Raw genomic sequence first — 20,521 nt, forward strand, 5'->3', positions numbered from 1 at the left:
TTTAATAAAGGAAAAATCACAAGAAAAGAAATAGATGAGTGACCACTTTTGTTTATTTCTTCAAACCCAGGATAAATAAACAATAATTGCATGAATAGTAGTTTGTAAAATATTTTCATATTGTTCTGTTTAGATAGAGGATGGATGATTTTGATTCATTCCTGGAGTTATTTTCCTTTTGATGCTTAAAAGGCTGTAGCTCCCTGGCTATTTATATTTGGAAATATCCAGAATGTATGTATGTATAGCATAAAGAAACCCTGTTAACAGTGAATCCAGTGATCCTCTTGAAAGTTGCAAGGAAGGTGTGTTTTGAAATGTATGATTGTTAGGAAGTGTGATTAGGAGATGTAGAAGAGATGGTAAAAATAAGATAATAGGTGTTTGTTATGTTGGTAAAAGAGGTTAAAAGGAGAGTGATATGAAGAAAAGCGTGGGTAGTCGTCGGTGATAAAGTAATAGGATTGGTGAGTTAAAGATGCTGGCTGGAAAGGCAGACTGTAGACTGTACTAGGCAGGAAGAGAGAGAGAGATGGGACGAAGAGGGGCATTTTGGGAAGTTGGGTTTATCATTGAGGAGAGTCTATCATGGTTTTGGCGTATATGAGAGGAGGAAGAGTGAGAGTGTGGAAGAGAAGTGTAGGGTACACAAGCCCAAGTGGTGGGGTTCCTGTCCTATGTGGTCAAAAGAAATTGACTCAGACCCTTTGACTGTCCCTAGTGAAGTAGTAGAATTCTATTGCATTCTCAGTATAATGGATTACCACTCTCTGCCATGCCATCTGCCACACTTGTCACCAACCCCTCTCTCCCTCTTACCTTCCATTCCCATTATGCCCATTTCACTCTTTTTTTTCTTTTCAACCACATACGGATTTCTATAACTAGACAAACAAACAAACAAATCTCACACAATAATTAAATTAAATTCAATTAAATTAAATTATATACATAACCATATCAACTCTGTCCCAATGTTAGGGTCATTAAAGAATTGGAGCATCCTTCACATACAAGCTAGCTCACATACAACATGTGCAATCTAATTCATATCCAAATCTCCTCAAAACTATACCACAACAATTGAATTTTAAGAGAGAAAAGAATGGCCAATAAATATTATACCATTTTCAATAAATCACTCACTACTACTAATAATAATAAACAACTAAGCATAGAAGCATATATATTTTTATATTTTTCATATTATAATTAATTAATTAATTATCTTTGGCCGTTGCGTTCAGAATTAATGAGTGACTGAATAGCACCGGAAAGGTTGGTGACGGCTGCAACAAGGGTGGCGATGCCTTGCCGGTGAACTTCATTGCGAGCTTCCTCCATCTGAAGACGTCTTTGCTCTAGCTCTATCAGTTCACGGTGCCGCTTCTCCTTCTTTTCTTCACAACTCCTGAGAGCTCGTGCTAGCACGGACGCACTCCGCATTATGCTTGAACCAAGATTTTTAACTTTTCTACGTTTTGATTCCGACCCATCATCGGCGTCATCTTCACTGTGTTCCGTGCCTGATGATTCCGACCTCTCTACAATCAAACATGTTTCACAGCACAATCACAATATCCGTCACATCACTATCATTAAGGTTCATTAATTGTTAGAGCTATATATATGATATGGTGTTATTATATTTTATGGAAGGATGGATATATAATATCATGTGACAAAGACTAAGTCCCCAATAGAATGTGAAGGTATTTAATGAGTATTTAATTTGCATGAGTTGCGTTATGAGAGGAGAGAATGCATTGGGTACTTGGAAAAGATTTATTTATTTGTTTAATTTAGAGTAAGATTTGAGATTTTGTTAATATTAAGGATTAAGGATTGTGTTAATGATTACACCCAGAGGATTAAGCGAGTTAGAATCTATTTTCTTGGACAGCCCACAAAATCCATGACAATCATGAGGTGGTACCCTTCCACACACCGGTCTGCATGATTGTACTGTAGCGCCCTTTATTTTTCTCTCAGTGTTATTTTTAATTAATAGAAATGAAAAAAAAAAAATAGAAGCCAAAACATTTTCCCCGAATTTTTTAATGGGGAGCAGAATCTTTGTGCAGTGGAGCAACGTGGTGTAAGATGCCACCAATAGCACCGCACTGCCACACCCTCCTCATGCGCCGTTGGATGAATTCAACAGCTTCATCCAACGGTCGTAAACCAAGTTGTATTTAAAATAGCATGGAGGTCATTGTACCATATGATAAAAAAAAGATGGAAAATGGGTCCCATTAAGTGTGGCAGGGTTTTCAGACCCTGCAAGTTTGACCGATAACCCACACACAACACAACATCCAAAAATTGTCAAAAAGAAAACTAAAAAAAAAAAAAGTGTAAGAGAGTGTGTGTGAGCTGTGTAGCACATTGCTAACGCTAATGCCAGTGTTAATGCATACCTGAAACCGCCGGAGGAGTTGAGCTAACCGGTGGTGGGGGAGGTGGTGGAAGAGGTGGAGGTGATGAGTCTGTAATTAATGCAAGCGGAGGCTGCGGTTGTGGTTGTGGTTGTCTTTGAGTTTGTGATTGTGGTTGTGTTTGTTTCCTTTGAAGGACTTCGGTGATGGCGTGGTAGATTTCGTAGACCATGTTGGAGGGGAGGTTTTGTTCCTTACGTTGTTGTTTGTTTAGAGTCCAATAAGAAGGGAAGTGTTTGATTTCGTGAGAGTGTTGATGCTGCTGTTGTTGTGATTTGGACTCGTAGTCGCGGACCTTTTTGTAATCGCGGAGGAGGTTGTCCCATTTGTCATTGCATTGGTTCTGGCTTCTCAAGCACCCATGGCTCCAGCAATAGTTTTCGACCCATTTCCAGCGTAGCTCACCGCTTGTTCTGGCGGAGGAGGAGGCGGTGGAGCTACATGCAGGCCTGGTGGGGTCGTGTGGGGTTTTGAGCCTACGTTCGTCGTCTAGCTTCTTGGCAGTTATGAGGATGAGAGTCTCTTGGATGGTCCAGTTGCCCTTGCGGTATTCTCGAGCGAGGGAGGAGGAGGAGGAGGGTGGTGCAGCGGCAGCGGCGGCCTGGATGAGTGGGACGGGGTGGTGGTGGTGGTGGAGGGGTTGGCGGTGGGGGTCAGGCAAGAGTGGTGGATGTGGCAATGGGGTGGTGGAAGGGTCAGACATGGTTTTGATTTGGCATGAAATTGAAGTGGAGAGTGGTGGAGTGAAGAAGTGAAAAATGAATGAAGTTGAGAGTTTGTGGTGTACAATGTGTATGTTTTAATTTGATGGTTAGGGTGTTGTGTTTGATTTGAGAGTGAGATTTGTGTGTTGAGGATTGTGTGGAGAGCGGAGTAGGTGAATGATTTAGAGCATCGGTTATGGAATGCTGCCACGTGCGGAGTGGGGTGGAACGCAGTTTAGCTGCACGTGGCTAGACTGTGGAATTGGATGAGTACTCTTTTGTAAGGAGTAAAGTTCATCTCTTTCCATTCCCAGTCTTGAGTTCCTCAGCCACCAAATGGAAATCATCATGCTAAAACCATGTACCCACCCAAATTTACCTCCTTCTCCCATCTAATTAATACAACAATCAACTACCTTTATTAACAAAACAAATCATGCTTATCTAATTAAATGTTACCAAGAGTGTCTTTTTCTTATACTTTGTAATTAATTACACTATTTTAATCACCATATCCCTTCCTTTTATTTTTATTATTCTATACCATATTTGGAGAACACGAGGAAAAAAATTACAATAATTAAGAAAGTTAGTAATCATATGTAAAAACTACGAATCTTTCAACTTGATACTAAAAATTAAACCAGTAAAAATAAAAATCAGATGGAAGGTAGTACGAAAACTGTGATACTAAATAAAAAAAATAAGTTCAAATTTATTTATATTTGAAAAAAAAAAAAAAAAAATATATATATATATATATATATATATATATATATATATATATATATATATATATATATAATAGTTTGCTTTTACTTATATATATTTTTAAAATAAATTTCAGCTCATATTTAAAAGTAGAGAAAATAGTTTCTTTAATTATAAAATTGGCATGGTCTCGATTGAGAATTGAATAACCATCCACTCTTAAGATTAAATACATTTTGTTATTTTAATCGTAATAAAATTAGTAAAATATTGAAAAAAGTATAAATGGAAGAGACAATGCAATCTTCAAAGTCCTCCTTTTCAAAGCTCGAGTATTTTCAAACGTTGGTGTTCTCTCTCCCATGGCTATCTAAGAAGGTATATATATATAACATTTACAATTAGCATGATTTGTAATAACAAATGGTGATGATAAACAATGACACATTGGACAACATACTCAAATATTTTGCTCAAATACAAATCTTCTTCTAGTGTCTGAGATGGTGGTAGGTCTTACACAATAGTATCCCAATAGTTATGAGATATAACTGTTGTCCCAACAATCTTTAATTAGTAAATGACTATAATCCCAAGTTCCCATTGATTTGGAAGCTTCAATGGTCACAAAAGCATCAAGCTTTTGCATTAGCTCCTTTGGCATGACATTTTGCCAACAAGATATACTATATTTGTTATCTCTATATATAATTGTGAGACACTCAAGGCCATTAGAACCATTTCCTATGAAGTTCCCAAAATTTCTTCTCATTGGGGGATGCGCAAGCTTGAATATTCATATTCAATGTTGTACAATCCCGTCCCACCTTACTAGCATGTACAATACAATCCACCATTGTACTAGGAATTCAATCACATACGCAACATTTAATCCATATATAAACTATTGCATTCTGTACAATATTTGTGCATTAATTCCTTCTTTCATGCAGCCATGTTTGCCTAACTTAAATGCTTTCTTGGTCTCCTCCCAAACTTAGTTTGTGGATCACAATGTATATATGATGAGAGCACTTTGGATGATTCAAATCGAAAGTAACCTTTAGCCTTTGTTTGCATCTAGTTGTCCCTGTGTGAGGGAAGAAAATAGGGGATTTGTGTGACCCATTAATTAGATGAGATTATTTAAAAAGAAATGCTAAGAACCCATACGAAAACACTTTACTTTTAAGTTGTCTTTGTTTTAGTTACATGAGCTTGTATTTCCTTCTCTCGCTTACCACATTACTACTGCAACAACCCTTCTTATTCTTTCATACATTTGGTTCGATCGTGTGGCGGCTATAGTTTGAACCACAATTCATCCATCTTGACTCTTACTTTCGCTTTACGTGCCTTTGATGTTCCCAGGGCTTAGTTTTGACAAAGTTGTTGGACTTTCAACCTTCTCAGATGTCAATTTCCGCAAGTCAGCTTGAGATAAGTCTTCCGTCACATATTGGTTAATGTTTACATGAGTGAACGAGTTCGGTATCGTCACCATGATGTAACATGTATATGATATTTATGCATCTGTGATGTTTTTTTCTCTAGCTAAAACCATCAACAACTATGTGCTACATTCATCTAATATGGTTTATTAGAAGAATTAATGGAAGAATTAATGGGATGTCAATTCTGTGAGTGACACATGTTGGAACAATATGTAAAGTTCATCAAATTAATACATCAGGTGATGATGAACTTGAAGATATGGAACATTATTTATGTCTTAAAAAAGATGAATTTGAAAAAAAAGATTTTAAAGTTGTCACAATAGTTTATTATGAAATGATAAAGTGAAAAACTATGAAAGATCTATCAAAATTTGATTCTAGGTTTAGGAGTCAGTTATATGAAAATTTGATTCTAGATTTAGGAGTCAGTTACATGTCTAAAAGGTATTAACACCTTATATTTAATATGCAAAAGTATCTATGTTATATTTAATATGCAAAAGTGATGTGGTTTTCAAAATGTTTAATTATTTCTAAAAGAAATCAAGATTAATAGTTATTTGAGAAACTGTTTCAAAAGTTTGTTTAGAAAATTGTTTGGAAAATTTGTTTAAAAATCTTTATGGATAATTTTGGATTTTTAGAGGAGTAACTTTGTTTCTACGTATCTTTTACTCTAGTTCATGATTGTTTATTTGTTTGAAAATGTGATAATTTTTATTTTAGAAAATTTTATACTTTTTTTGTGTTTTTGGTATGATCGAAAAGAAAAAGACAGTAATAAGTACTCGTACAAGTATGGTCACACGAATACTAATATTTTTAAAATGTCGATTAATTATTTTAAAAAACAAAAATCATCCAAAGTTTGAAATGACATTCAAATATTTTTTTAATTACAAAAATCATCCAAAGACATTTAAATATTTTTTAATTATTTTAAATGAAAAAAAAGAATATTAAGACGATTAGACGAATACTCATACTTCTTAAAAACACAATTTAAATATCTTTCAATTATTATTTAGAAAAAAAAATATTAAACACTAAAACATATTTGATTATTAGAAAAAGGTTAGAGAATATTAAGTAATAACGATCGCAAGTACTTATATTTTTTAAAAATGCTTGAAAACATTTTTTTGATTTTATAATTTTTTATTTTTTATTTTTGTCTTTTTTTATGTAATTTTTATTAAATGGAAATAATTGTTTAAAATAAAATAATTGTTCCAAAGTTGATCATCCTTCAAACCTTGTAGAAGTTTATCATTTAGCATTAGAATTTGATTCCGACATGGAAGAACCCACAAGGATGTAATGAGTGTATAACGTTACACTCATCATGTCTCATGCGGCAACAATTTCCATCTGCCACTTATGATGGCATGAACATAAAGCTAATGCAGGAAAGGAAGCATGACGTTGAATTGAGTATAGAACTAAGGAGTTACGCTAGTGTGATATAAAGATAGAGTGAAGAAAAAAAAAAGTATAGCGGTGAACAAAGAGCGACGAGAGACACTGTTTCCTCCAACGCAAAAAAAAAAAAAAAAAGAAGGACTTTTCTGAATTTTAGAAAGATTTGAGTATTTTGAGAAGATGTAAAACGTTTAAGTCGGACTAAATACAGTTTTTAAATTGTATGTCTATAAATATAATTGTCTAGAATGATGATATATACAGTTCTTTAATTATATTTGTATGCACTTTAGTTTCTGGTTGTCTGATTTGTTTTAAGATATTTATTGATTGAAAGGATTTTGAATAAAAAGGTCATAATCATAATTATTTTCATAAAAATTTACTACGCATGTATCTTTAATTTATATTATTCATATGATACTCTTATAAATTTTCAATTTTCACCAGGATTGCGAGAGTCATAAATTATTTCATAAAATTAGAAGCATTGATTGATATACAGAATGTGATGGTAGAAAGGGACTTTTGACATGAAAAAAAACAAAGGTGAAGGCGTTACTCTAGGCATGGAAAGAAAAAGAAAAAAAGAAAGAAAAGAAAAGAAAAGAAAAGGCAGAAAGGTAGCATAGAAGATGATGATGATGGAAGAGGAGAAGTGGAGTTTAGACACGAGTTCCAGTAGCAGGAACAGGCGCAGGCTTGTGCATTGGATCTCCTGTAGTCGCTCCCACAGGATAGTCATTGTCACGGTAGCCGGGACCATATCTGCTGCTATATAGCCCTGCGTGTATAAGCAACACGTACAACAATTGTGTGAAAGTGAGTATGATTATGAAGGCCTCCACTATCTTCAATCTCCACCCTCTGTGCCCTCCTATGTTTATTTCCTTGCAAGCCAACCTGCAACATACTCAAATCATTTTCCTATCTAAATATTCAACTTAATTATACCCATGCTAGCTTTACCCGAATGCTAGAGCAGTCACACCCCAAGCAACCACCGATGCTGCTCCTGCAGATGCTAAACTGTCACTCCTCCATGTCCTCATGTGATTGCCACCCAGAAATTTTGACACTATGCCCAGAATCGCTGCTAGTATAGAGAAGGTTAAGAAAAACATGGTTGCACCGTTTCCTCCAAAACCTGAAAGCAGGGTCATTTGATTTAATGTTTTAGTCTCCATGGGGCGTACTTTTGTAACATCAATGAAGTGAATAATACAAAAAGAGGTGTAGAGATAGGAAGTGTGAGCTTACTAGGGTGGTAAGTTTGGCCATTGATGAACCTGTTCAGACACCAACTAGAAAAACCTAGAACTATGAAGTACATGATCAAGTTAAGAAACAGCAAAGGAGCTGCCACGTTCCTTCCCACTGTGGCCATTGCTGAGAGCAGCTACTGATTTTTTCACTCAAATTTCTTAGATAAAGTCGGGGAATTTGTTTGGATAAGGGTAAGGTGCATTGTGAAGCCATATATATAGATAGAGACTCCAAACGTTTTTTAAGACACGTGTCAACCAGTAAAGTCTTGCATGTTTGGTTTTGGGTACAGGTGGCACAGGACCAGGACACTTGTCGTGTTTTCTTATTATCTGCTTCTCTCTGTTCAAATTCGAATCCAGAAGTTTGATAAATCGGTGCATTATCCAGAAAGAAACGTTTTGTTTTGTTTTTCATGTATGTAACCGAAACATGATTTTTTGTTGTTGGAAATCATATTTAAAATTATGCTTATTTTCCTTAAAAATGATACTTTTATTTTCTTTGATGCTTATTTTTCGTGTTTTCAAACATTTTACAAGTACAAAAAAATATTGTCGCCAGCATCTTTTTTCTGTTTTGAAACACACATGAAAGTCCGAAAACTGAAATATAAAATCGTATTTGAATTTCTTGCAAGATTTTGACCAAATAAAGAAACAAAAGAAGAGTTCTTGCAAGTATGTTGATGTATTATTCATTTATCAGAGTGGTTCAGTGCAGTGTGGATATCTATTGGTTGAACACCTGTGCAGATGTTCAGTCCAGAAAAAAACATCCTTATCCAATTGCGAAAATATAATATTATGAGAATCTGAAGTATTGTGTTTTGGAAGTCACCCACCGTTTTTCAAGGTTGAAAGCTTGATTTTTTATGTTTTACTTTTAAGGTTAAGTTACTTTATCTTTTCGGTAACTCTTGAGTCTGATAAAAGGATATATGGATTAAATATTACGAAATTGTGTTAGTAGTAGTTACGTCCTAACCGTTAAGATCTTTTAATTAATTAATAATTACTAAAACTGAATGAATAGTCACATAATCATCTAAAACTATATTTTTACTTTTTAATTATAATCATATACTAGAAGTACTCACACCTAGAAAAAACTAATGATTGTTAAAATTAAATTCTAACTATCACTTTGGATAAAATTATTTTAGTGGAAAGTCATAAAATTCCTAAAAAACTTTATATCATATTTTAGTTGTTTCGATTGGATTTTAATTGTTTGGTTTATTAAGTAAAATCACAAAAATGTGTAGATTTTTTTTATCTTGTTAACCTTTTCGGTGAAAGAAATTAATTTAAATAAAACTTAAATCTAATTAAAATTTAATACAATTAAAATTCACGTTATTATATGTATTGAGAATTAATACTATCCAACTAATTATTAATGTAATTAAAATGTACATATTTTCAATTAAAATAAAACCTATGTAAAACACTTGTAACTTACAAACTTTTATTCTCTTCACCAACTTATATTGGGCGCAAATGTGTCTCTTCATCCAAATTCAATTAAAATGTAAAATTAGAAAATTCAGAATTGGTATCAATTCACTTAATTTGGATCTATTTTTCTCTTTACAAAATTCAAAGAAAATTTATAATTCGTATTAGGATTTTACCATTTCTGATTTTATAACTCTTCATATAATTTTGAATTTAAATACCTTACTAATTATAATTTTATAATTATTATTGCATATGTCATTGAAAATTTTAACGATAGTTTGAATCTTATTATTATTATTATTATTATTATTATTATTATTATTTTTAACTCCATAATTATTATTTTTTTCTGTTGACTTTTCTTAAATGAGTTATTCACTTTTTTATTTTTCTCAGATCTTTAATTTTAAAAAATTAAAATGATTAGGCTTTTGTAATTAGTTTTGTACCAAAATTATTAAAGAGAATGTAATGTGTCAATACGTGCTTCTTTTGAGTTTTTTAAAATCTTTTAAATATTTTTATTTTTATTTTTTAAAAATTGCCATATGCATATTGTGTCACATGTCAATGATCATATGATGTGTTATTGTATTAGTTTCAATTTGGTTCTTATACTTTTATTTTATCTCGATTTTGTCTTATTTTTTTTAAAATTAAAAAATTTATACCTCTCAAAATTCAAATAAAATTTAGTTTTTATATAAATGTTATACAAATATTTATTAAATATTTTTAATAAGTTAAAGTTTATTTATATCTATATTTAGTTAATTATTACATATGAATTATATTTTTTAAATATATCTATAAGAGTTAAAAAAAAATGAAAATTAATGAGATGAAATTTTATTTTTTTTAAATAAAAAGCTGGAAAAAATTTCGTTAAAATCCGAATTAACGTGGAGATCTTAGGAAGAAGAAATTATGGTTTCACAAAAAATGTCTTCAACAAACTGTTTTTATTTAACTCTTATAATATATTTAAAGAATATAAGTAATATTTATATAATTAAATAAATATAAATATAAATAAATTTAGTTTTGTTAAAAATATTTAATAAAAATATTTGTAAATATTTATATACAAATTAATTTTTGTTTAAATTTTGAGAAGAACAAAATTGTTTAACTTTTAAAAAATATTAAGACTAAATTAAGATAAAATAAAATTATGAAATTAATGTAATAACAAGTGACCAATATCATGTCCGACCATCATTGTTACATATTGTTTGATACGTATCAAATTTTTTAATTAAAAAAATAAAAATAAAAAATAAAAAAATGTAATAAATGTTTAAAAAATTCACGAAGTAACATGTGTTATTACATAATTAAGGATAATGAACTAATTGTTCCAATTTTTTATAATAAAATTTTAATTAAGACAAAATAAAAAGACCTATTTGAGAAAAATTATGAAAATAGAAACTAACTGTATTTCTCAAATAACTTTTCTTAAATAGATTTTCAGAATATACTTTCGAGAATGTATATAATACTTTTTGAAATAAATTTTTTTGGAGTACGGTACATGAAATGAAATGAGTTCTGGAAAGAGTTTTTCAAAACATAGTTTTCGAGAAAACCTTTTCAAAAAAGATTTGTTTTAGCATTTCTTTTTCTTCTTCTCAGTAGCGGTCCGCTGACACTGACGGTGGTAATGGAAGTGGGGTGTTATGCAATGGGGAAGGGTATTTAAGTATTTTTGTTATTTTAATTGGCTTCAGGAAGTAATTGATGGGGTACAACAAGCAATTGCTCTCATCGAAAAGTCAATTTTAACGTTTGGTTTGATTGGGCCTGGGCCTTAAGTTGATTTTTCCATCCCCGTCTGGAGGGGCAGTTTCTTCCCAGACCTCTGTAAATTTCTTCATGCACCTATCTATAATATTTTCATTTTTTTATTTTTAAATTACACAATTCAAAAATTAAAATCTATTTTGAAATTTTAAAATTTATTTTTTTATAAATAAATAATTTTTAAATTATAGAATAAGTATTTTTGTAAAAGAAAATTAGTTCCGAAATTGCATAATCCTCGGAAAGTTAAAAAACAACTTTCAGGTACAATTCAGAAAGGCTAAAATAGGAAATTTGTTTATATAGAGTTTAGGAAGAAGTTTATGGAGGTGCATGACGAAATGACCATCTAGGAGGTTTTTCCATTTGCAAGTGTAAACTACTAATGAGAGTACCATGAGAAGGAAGTGGTAGAAGTCAATTATTTGATAAAAAGAAACTTCATATCTTTTAGTCATAGGTATGGACTAAGACTAATATTGATTAATTATTGATGTTGAAAGTGAAAACAAAAATCTTTATTACAGTTTTTGCACAATTTCTATTGTTATACGATATGGGTTCATGTGATGAAAGATCTTTGTAGTGAAATTTAATTGATACTTGGATGAAAGAAAGGGTTTTCTCGAGGATCAACAACCTTACTACGCATGAAGGAAAAGTATGTTTAGAAGACCAAGTGCAAAAGCAAAACTTTAATCTAATTTCTAACCAAATCAAAACTCTTTTTTTAGTATATGGAATGAAATGGATATATTCTAATATCATTAAATTGCATAAATGAAGGAGTCGCTTTAGTGTAATTTGTAATTATTTCTGTTTATTTATTTCCACAATAATTAAAAACACAATATATATATATATATATATATATATATATTAATTAGTTTAATACATGAATTAAACTAAAACAACTCTTTATCATATTGATCTATACTAAAGATGACAAATGTTTTCTGTTAAATTTATAATGAGAATAGATGTTTGTTTGCCAGTTAATGAAATGACTATTAAATATCATCATAACAAACACAGAATATAAGTTATTTATCATTACTAAAATTTATCTGAATACTGTTAAAAAAAATGAAGTAATCAGAATAAAGTTATTAATGAAAAAATTAAATATTAAAGAATTATTCAAAATTAAATTTTATATATTTATATTTTTTATTTAGATATATGAAATTATTTTAAAAAAATTTAATATTCTGCAATGTTTTGTTTAAATTTTTATTTTTAAAAAATAATATTATTTGAAACAATAAAAAAATTTCTACTTAAATTTTTATTTATATTTTTTTAATGCTTCAAAAAAGATTTGTTAAAAAATACTAATAAATGATTGTGATTTAACCAGAACAAATTATTGAGATGCATTTCTTTGCTAGTTGTTCACCTCCAAATTAAAAGACGAGCTGGTTACAAAATGCGTAAATTCTACGGATTAGTTGAGGCAAAATTGGAGGTGTTTTTATCCGTAAAACGGATAAAAGAAATTAAGGATTAATTAAAACGAAATAAAAATTTAAGATATTCATTTATAGAAATAAAGTTTAAAAATTAATTAGAACGAAACTAAAATTTAATGTGTTTGTTCCTAATGTTCAAGAGAATTTTTTTTTAATTACGCGATCAATTTCATTACTTTAATTTCATCTTGAAAACGCATTACAGATATACACAAGGGAAATCATGACCGGATCTTTTTTCTCGCATTAGTTTCTATGCACGGTTTAAGTTTTTTTTTTCACAATAATATATTAACACATTTTTTTATAATATTTTAGGAACATTTTAATATAAAATACGTGTTATTTTTTTTATAAATTTTAGAACATGTCAACATAACTAAATAAATAATAAATCAATAAAAAGATGACACATGTATTATATTAAAATGTTGCCTAAAAAACTGTGTCAATTTTTTTTTTCTTTTTGGACCGGTTGCGAGTCTTATTTTTTTTTTTCACGCTAGTCTTTGTAGGAAACAACTGATTTTTATTTTCGTTCATTTCAACAACTTAATAGTTTTTGTAAACCTTTTTTGCTACAAAATACTATTTGTAATTTAAACCTTATTAAAAAAACGGAGTCTAAAAGAAAAAAATACGACGTATGACAGGTATTTTTTTTCTAGTAATGATTGCGAGAAAAAAGACAGTATAAAAATTAAACAGAATTTCTGCTTGATGAGCGTGATCATACAATATAAGGATATCTTTTATTTATCAGGCCAAGACAGGTTGCAACATGACAGGAAAATAACATAAGCAAGTAATACAGAGTCTATAAACAGTAGCACTGCTTAAAACCATATGTTTGAAAAGCACCACATAACAGTAACCTTATCAACTCTTCCCATAATTCCAAATCATTCTTTTTACTCATCCATACATCTTCAGCTTATTTATTGCTGCTTCCCTGAAAAAGCATGAAAAAGACTATTCGATCAGTTCCATAGAGAAGTCAATTAAGGAAGATCATTCATGCATGCATGCATGCTTTCATTGTTGTAGGCTATGGTGTGAACTCATCACTTTCCAAACTGAGATACATGATTACATGAAATGAACTTGAAAAGAATTTGTATGGCATGTATAAATACCTTCTTCCTAGTCTGGGTTGAAGTTTTCTTTGGAGCTGGTTTGGAGGCTGGGGCTTTGGGATTGCCTGAACTAGGTTTTGCAGAAGTCTCTTTCTTCACCTGCCCTGCAGATTGAGGAGATTTCTCAACAGGTTTCTCAGCTTTGAGCGATGCCATTTTACACTATTCTTCTAAGCAAACACTTCTCCTAGCCTCAGGTTTTAACACTGCACCATACATCAATTTATAGCAGAGTTTAAGCATAATACGCCAATTACACCAAATTGTCAGAAACCATATATCTCGAGGGAATGGAATAAACTCAACTATGAGCTAATGGAGGGATAATGCTGCAGCATCTTATGCTTTATCTTAGTTAGGCAGCAGATATTATTGGATTCATATTCTACAATTTGGTTACACATGCTGAGGCCTGCATGATTCATATGCTGTTTTATCAGAAGCCTTCTAGAAGACTGGTATTTCTTCGTTTGATAACAGCTATATAAATACCTTTTCAATTTATAGGATATAGATAATTGGTTCTTATCCTTATATGTTAAAAGCAATGAAAAAAATATTCGTGCCTGACATAAGAATTAACAAGAGATAAATATTGTTTGTGCCTTTCTTTTTCCGTTAATGAATGGATTGATTTGATATAAAATAAGTTATGATCCTTGAGAATTCTTATATTGTCTCTGCTTCCATTTTTAAGTTTTCTGTACAAATTCATCTCAACTAGTTTTAAGTTGAAATCTTGTGATCAAAGGAAGCCAAAATTGGATGTTTAACTTGACCAGGATAATAAATAAAAGGCTTTATCTGTGCATTCATTCTTTTTTATATACAGATTAAACTCTATATGTTGAAGGGTTCCTTGATTTAGACAACATTACATATTTATTTAAAAGAAACATTGCAAAAATAAATTCTTTCATGAAAATATTGAGTTTAAGAACAATGAACCCTAAAGTAGTTCATTAAACTAAGCCATTAACTCTCTTTTTTATCATCAACTGGAGTTTTTACAGTACCAAATCTTGAAATATTATTATCTATATACAAAAGTAATTTCCCCGCGTTTAGTTCAACGTGCATTACAAATTTGTATCATCAAAACCAGTCCCACTGAATCGTGATAAGTACACGATAAATATGGTTTTGCAACTTCACCTCAAAATGGAAATCATTGAATGAATCCATGCAAGTGAAAAGAAGTAAAAGTAAGAAATTGCATAAAGAATGAGCAATAAAGTGCTAGTCGGATAGATAAACAAGGCCAAATACATACTGCTTAATAATACGTTACAAGTTGCGATAACAACAGTGTCAACGAAGATCCAAAATGACCTTTTTGATGCCAGAAATAAACCATTGCCCTCTTGATAACTAATACACTAGATGGAGTATACTGGTACAGCTGCCTGTTCTCCATAAAAAAAATTGGAATATATATTCAACAAATTTTGGTCGCTTCATTTATGTTAATCAACAGGGCTTAAGATATTCATCTTACAACTTGAATCGAATCACCACACTGACTGAGGTGGTGATTCGAACAACCAAACTTGAAATAAGTAACATGGTCTCTAATCTGTTAAGTTTTTAGTCAGTGAGGCTGCCCCATCCTCAAGGCTAGATATGCTGCAATTCTGTATCCAATTAACATTACAGTCAATGCGGCCACTTCACCCCACATGTTATCACCAAGCTCCAGACACTTTATTGCAGGGAAATCTCTCACTCTACAATGTAACCCTGGTCCACACTCATATACTTCATTTATTGGATACTGAACTGCTACCAGAAGCTTATAGCAGTAGTGACTGAAAGAAATGTACTTCAACCAAGCTATAAAAGCAGGCATTTGCTGAATATAGTAACCACCAGCCAAAAGAAACACCAGCATGGTCACTGAAGCGAGAGTTGTGGCCTGCTTCACATCCATGAGGATGGCACCAAGTGCTAGGCCTATGCCTTGAGACACTAGCACGTTAAAAAGCATGATCAAGAGGGTTAACACAAATGTGACCAACGAAGGCTTGAGACCACCCATCCAATAGGAAATAGTTACAAATATGGTAGGAAGCACTAGCTCCATTGGCAAGTCCCCCACCATCCTGGCAACGTAGTACGAGGAGAGTTGGTACATCCCTGAAGATCTTTCCTTTATTAGCATTGGCCTCTCCAGAGGAAATGCAAAGATGGCATTGAAGAGAGGGAAGAATCCCCAGAAGATGGAGAAGAAGAAAAGGAGTCCCACCTGTTACAAGGGTTATATTGTTATCAGTACTACTAATAAAGCTATCACTTTCTAGTGAGTTTTTAATAACTGACACAAGAATATAGTTCAAAAATACCTGATCTTGTACATGTGCAGCATCAGAGTGCCACCACAAAAGTCCTGAGAGAATGGATACAGACAGGACTTGGAAAATCCTTAAACCAGAAAAAGATTCATGCCTCCTCTCTTGTAAACCTCTCTTAAGAAGCACCCTGAATTGCTCCCACCAGCTGCTAGTCCATTGGTTATCAGAGCCTACCGGGCATAAGCAATGACCATTTAGCCATGGTGTTATGTATAACTAACTCTTGTCAACATTAAGAGAGCAAGAAAATTCCACTTACGTCTAGGTGTTCCTGATGTAAAAGCCAGAGGGTCACTGCTATTTTGTTGAATGTCTTCCTTAAGAGCAGGGTATAAGTTCTTCTTAAAGGATGAAATTAGGTACTGTTTGACTGAAGCTTGATCCTCATGGTGGTCTATCTGATCATCATGTTTGACATCAGCAACTATGCCTGCCAAACCACAGAATCCAAAGTATTAGAGCTCGTCACCATGCCTTTCAACAAATTCAATTCCAATCCAACAGACGTGTTTACTTATGTGACCAAATATTACAAGACATCCAACGACTACCATCAACCATGCGTGAAGATGCTTTCATCATCACTGTTTCCGTGCTTCAGATATCTTGTGCAATTCTAGTGAATTCAGTTTAATGTTTCATCTTATTTTAGAATTAAAGTAGAATGGCTACATGATCAACAATACTGGCTTAAGAGTGTTAGGTTGTTGATTAAATTGATGCCTAAAATTGCGCTGCCAGAAACATCTTTTTCCTTGAAGAAAAAGTACCACAGCAGCAAGGATGAGGGTAAAAGTAACGACTTTATATTGAAAGAAGAAAAAGTATAACGAGCACTTATGAAAGAAGAAAAAAAGAAATTTTTCACAAGCATTCATAGAAATATATTTGCAAAAAGATTTGAAGGTAAATGAAAGACAATAAACACAAATCAGCTCTAATTAAATCCAGACCGCACCTATATCTTTCACAAAAAGTTTATCAGACCACCCTATATAAGAATCGGACCATTCCAAACACCTTTAAGATTTTTTAGATAACTATTGTCTGGTTAATAAAATAAAAAAGATTACATAAAGTTTGTTCAGTACCAATGTATGCCAACACAAAAGGGGATGAATAACTTTCTCTAGTATAGTAAAGTCTTATCAATTTACTGCTTCTAATGAGCCATTGTTACCAGGTGTCGCCGCCTTGACAATGGTTCATGAGTTCAGAGATAAAATCCCCAAGCTTTATTCACCTCCATTATTTAAAATCTGAAAAGGAACCCTCACCTACCCAGTTTATGACAAGTGTAAAATCTCAAGAGTCAATCTTGTTTCCTGAAGTTGACATCCACAAACTCCCAAAATTTCCTTTCGCATCACAGAAATAAAAAAACATCAACGTTTCAGTTTTCAAAGTCATAAAGATATGTTCAGTGCCCCATTGACAGACTTTCGAAACAAATTCCCCTCACCATACCACATATTAAAAAATTTGTGGCCAGCATTAATGTCACCACACACTTCTCACTATACTTTATATTAAATCTAATCTAATCAATCATCATGTTTAGTTTAACCTAACTCTCTGGACAGTAAAAATTTAAACATGTATAACATCATATATTTTATAATCATGTTTGATCATGACTATTTTTTTACTAAAAATAAATAAATATTATGAATCCTTAATTTGGTGGTACTACTTAGTACTTACCATTGGCAAGGTCAAGGAGGAAATCAGCCGGGTTCATGAAATTGAAAGCCGGGACATACCCAATGGATCCGAGATAGTCCATGACCCGATCCGCACGCCCACTGTAAATAGGGTACCCGTCAGACAAGACCACCACCTTATCGAACATCCTATACAACCGGCTGGAAGGCTGGTGGATAGTGGTGACTACGGTCCGACCCGCCCGGGCGAGCCCGCGGAGCACGGACACAATAAGTTGGGCCGTTGTGGAGTCCAAACCCGAAGTTGGCTCATCGACGAACAACAAACTCGGGTTGACCAACATCTCCTGCCCAATACTGACCCGTTTCCGTTCCCCACCCGAAATGCCCCGGAACAGAGCCATGCATCCTCCTACAGGGCTATTACGGCATCGTGTGAGGCCAAGCTCCACGATCACCATCTCTGCGTGCTCCTTCTTCTCTTCTCTGCTCAAACTCTTGGGTAGCCTCAACAGAGCTGCGTAAGTGAGAGTCTCCAACACTGTGAGGTGAGGGTAGAGCACGTCGTCTTGGGGAACGAACCCAACCTTGCGTTTCACGAAGGAGCTGTCGCTGTGTCCGTTGTACGTTATCGTGCCGGACACTTTTCCCGCAAGCCTCCCCGCCAGGGCGGTTAAGAGGGTCGTCTTGCCGCTCCCCGAGGGACCCAGCATTGCCGTTAACTCGCCGGGATTCGCTACTCCGGTCACGCCGCTCAGCACCTTTCTTCTTAGCTTGGACTCATTACGTAAAACGCAACCCTTCTTCTTCTGGCTCTCGTAGGTTATAGTGTATGACACGTCTTCGAACTACACCGCACAAGATAGACCAATTTACAGTGATTAGAGAAATATTTTTGTCACAACTATCTCTTATTTCATGCTTCATATGCAAAATGTCTTTTTTTGATCAAGATTAAGCTTATCTATGATAAAAACAAATGTAACAAATACACACACATGTATATTATATCATGAGAAGAGAGAGAAGATCAATAAGTACTTTGAGGGTAATGGGGCGCAAGGATTGGTGAAGAACGGATAATCTTGGTGGTGGTGGTGGAGTTGGCTGAGTCTGATGGTGCGAGGGAATGCCATTATCATCCAATTCCAAACTTGGTTTGATTTTGTTAGTAGCAGAACCTTCTGGTTCATGATGGACCGAGCTGGTCTCTGGTCGGGTTGATATGGGTGGAATGTTTGCTGAAATAGAGGTTTCTTGCTCAGGGGGCATCATCTCAGAAGTAAGTGATCCACTCAGAAATGAAAGAAGTGATGAGAAAAAAGAGATGCTAAGATGGTAGCACTATAAAAATAAATTAACTGAGATTGAAGTGTGTATGAATTAGAGGGAAGGAAGACTAGAAAGGAGAAAGAAGAGCTTGGTAGAGTCACATGAGAGAACAGGTGTATGTATAAAGTGGGGAAGCTAGGCACGAGAAGCACACAAGGATGTGATTGAACGATAACACAATATATAGTCTTAGGAAGAGAGACCACCATCTGCGGCTACTGTTTTGGGTGTTGCTGTCACTACTGTTGTTTGCTGTTCAATAATGTTTTTGTTTTGTAATTGTTGGCTATGCTCAAATATAAGATAATTAATAATAAGAATAATAATACTAAAAAGGAATGATTTTTGGTAATCTGCTATTTTTCCTTTTGGGTTTTACCTTTACAACGGGAAATGTATTGTAGATGAATGGATGGATATCGTGGCATTGCATTCAACCCGGCCACGTGTGTGGAGGGCATTTATTTGATTCCTTATCTTTTCTGTGAAAAAAGTAATGCAGATTTTTAAAGTTTCTGGGAAAAGGTTTGTAATAATACTAATAATCAAAACAGCTTCGGGGCCCAATATCTGAATTCATAATATCCACTTGTCCTCAAAGTAATGCATTTTCTGCAGCTTCCACTCCATTATTTACATTTTTTACCATGGTCATTAAGAGAATCAGTAACATTTTTAAAATTTATTCTATATATAAGTTCTAGATAAAATATATATATATATATATAAATCATCAATCAAGCATGTTTGCTAGATCTTGGGGGACTTCTGTTTCTGTTTTTGTTTTTGTTTTATTCTTATATGCAGTTTGGAGTTTATACATCTATCAGAAAGAAAACGAAAAATGTAACGGACTTAGCTGTGATATGAATGTTGAACTACCTTAATAGATGTGAAGTGACGACCTTTGTCATTGTGTAATCAAAGTCAGTGAGCATGTACTTTATTTTGGATAGAGCTACCCGAAAATATCTGAATAATAAAGTAAAAAGTGAAAACCTTTTTTTACATACACGCAATTGCCCGAGAATAAAGCTGGCGAACTAAAATTACATATGATACATCAATTATCCGTATAAATGTGAAGTAAACTTCGGATAAACAAAACAAAGTAATCTATATTTCATGAAATCTTCTAAAATGAGAAAAACGTCTTGTAAGTATAAGAAGTGCATAATATGGTACTAAATACGAAAGTAATTTCTTAAAAAGATAAGATAATTATGAATTTTAGCAGAAGTCATTATAACTTATTCAAAATAAGTTCAATCTTGGTTCTTTTGTTTACCTTTCCAGCTA

At 32.9% G+C, this 20,521-nt stretch overlaps 3 protein-coding genes and 1 long non-coding RNA gene across 4 annotated transcripts; all 4 read right to left on the minus strand.

Annotated features, from left to right (window-relative positions):
- Positions 1 to 986: 986 nt before the first annotated feature.
- Positions 987 to 3,274, minus strand: LOC108324715 (trihelix transcription factor ASR3). Its single transcript, XM_017557647.2, has 2 exons — positions 2,421 to 3,274; positions 987 to 1,544 (listed from the first exon to the last, which is right to left on the minus strand). The coding sequence occupies exons 1-2, from the start codon at positions 3,139 to 3,141 to the stop codon at positions 1,225 to 1,227; spliced, it is 1,041 nt and encodes a 346-aa protein (XP_017413136.1). The 5' UTR covers positions 3,142 to 3,274; the 3' UTR covers positions 987 to 1,224.
- A 3,910-nt stretch (positions 3,275 to 7,184) lies between these two features.
- Positions 7,185 to 8,190, minus strand: LOC108325528 (membrane protein PM19L). Its single transcript, XM_017558611.2, has 3 exons — positions 7,993 to 8,190; positions 7,702 to 7,879; positions 7,185 to 7,635 (listed from the first exon to the last, which is right to left on the minus strand). Exons 1-3 carry the CDS (start codon positions 8,117 to 8,119, stop codon positions 7,398 to 7,400), a joined length of 543 nt encoding a protein of 180 aa, XP_017414100.1. The 5' UTR covers positions 8,120 to 8,190; the 3' UTR covers positions 7,185 to 7,397.
- Positions 8,191 to 13,472: 5,282 nt separating this feature from the next.
- Positions 13,473 to 14,170, minus strand: LOC108325625 (uncharacterized). The gene is made up of 2 exons (XR_001831851.2): positions 13,876 to 14,170; positions 13,473 to 13,691 (listed from the first exon to the last, which is right to left on the minus strand). It is a non-coding gene; the product is annotated as an uncharacterized LOC108325625 (long non-coding RNA).
- Positions 14,171 to 15,125: 955 nt separating this feature from the next.
- Positions 15,126 to 19,417, minus strand: LOC108324267 (ABC transporter G family member 21). The gene is made up of 5 exons (XM_017557172.2): positions 18,932 to 19,417; positions 17,931 to 18,738; positions 16,486 to 16,656; positions 16,218 to 16,396; positions 15,126 to 16,120 (listed from the first exon to the last, which is right to left on the minus strand). The coding sequence occupies exons 1-5, from the start codon at positions 19,163 to 19,165 to the stop codon at positions 15,467 to 15,469; spliced, it is 2,046 nt and encodes a 681-aa protein (XP_017412661.1). The 5' UTR covers positions 19,166 to 19,417; the 3' UTR covers positions 15,126 to 15,466.
- Between the last annotated feature and the right edge of the window lie 1,104 nt (positions 19,418 to 20,521).

The sequence above is a fragment of the Vigna angularis genome, chromosome 3 (assembly GCF_016808095.1).
Source record: "Vigna angularis cultivar LongXiaoDou No.4 chromosome 3, ASM1680809v1, whole genome shotgun sequence".
Taxonomy (NCBI): domain Eukaryota; kingdom Viridiplantae; phylum Streptophyta; class Magnoliopsida; order Fabales; family Fabaceae; genus Vigna; species Vigna angularis.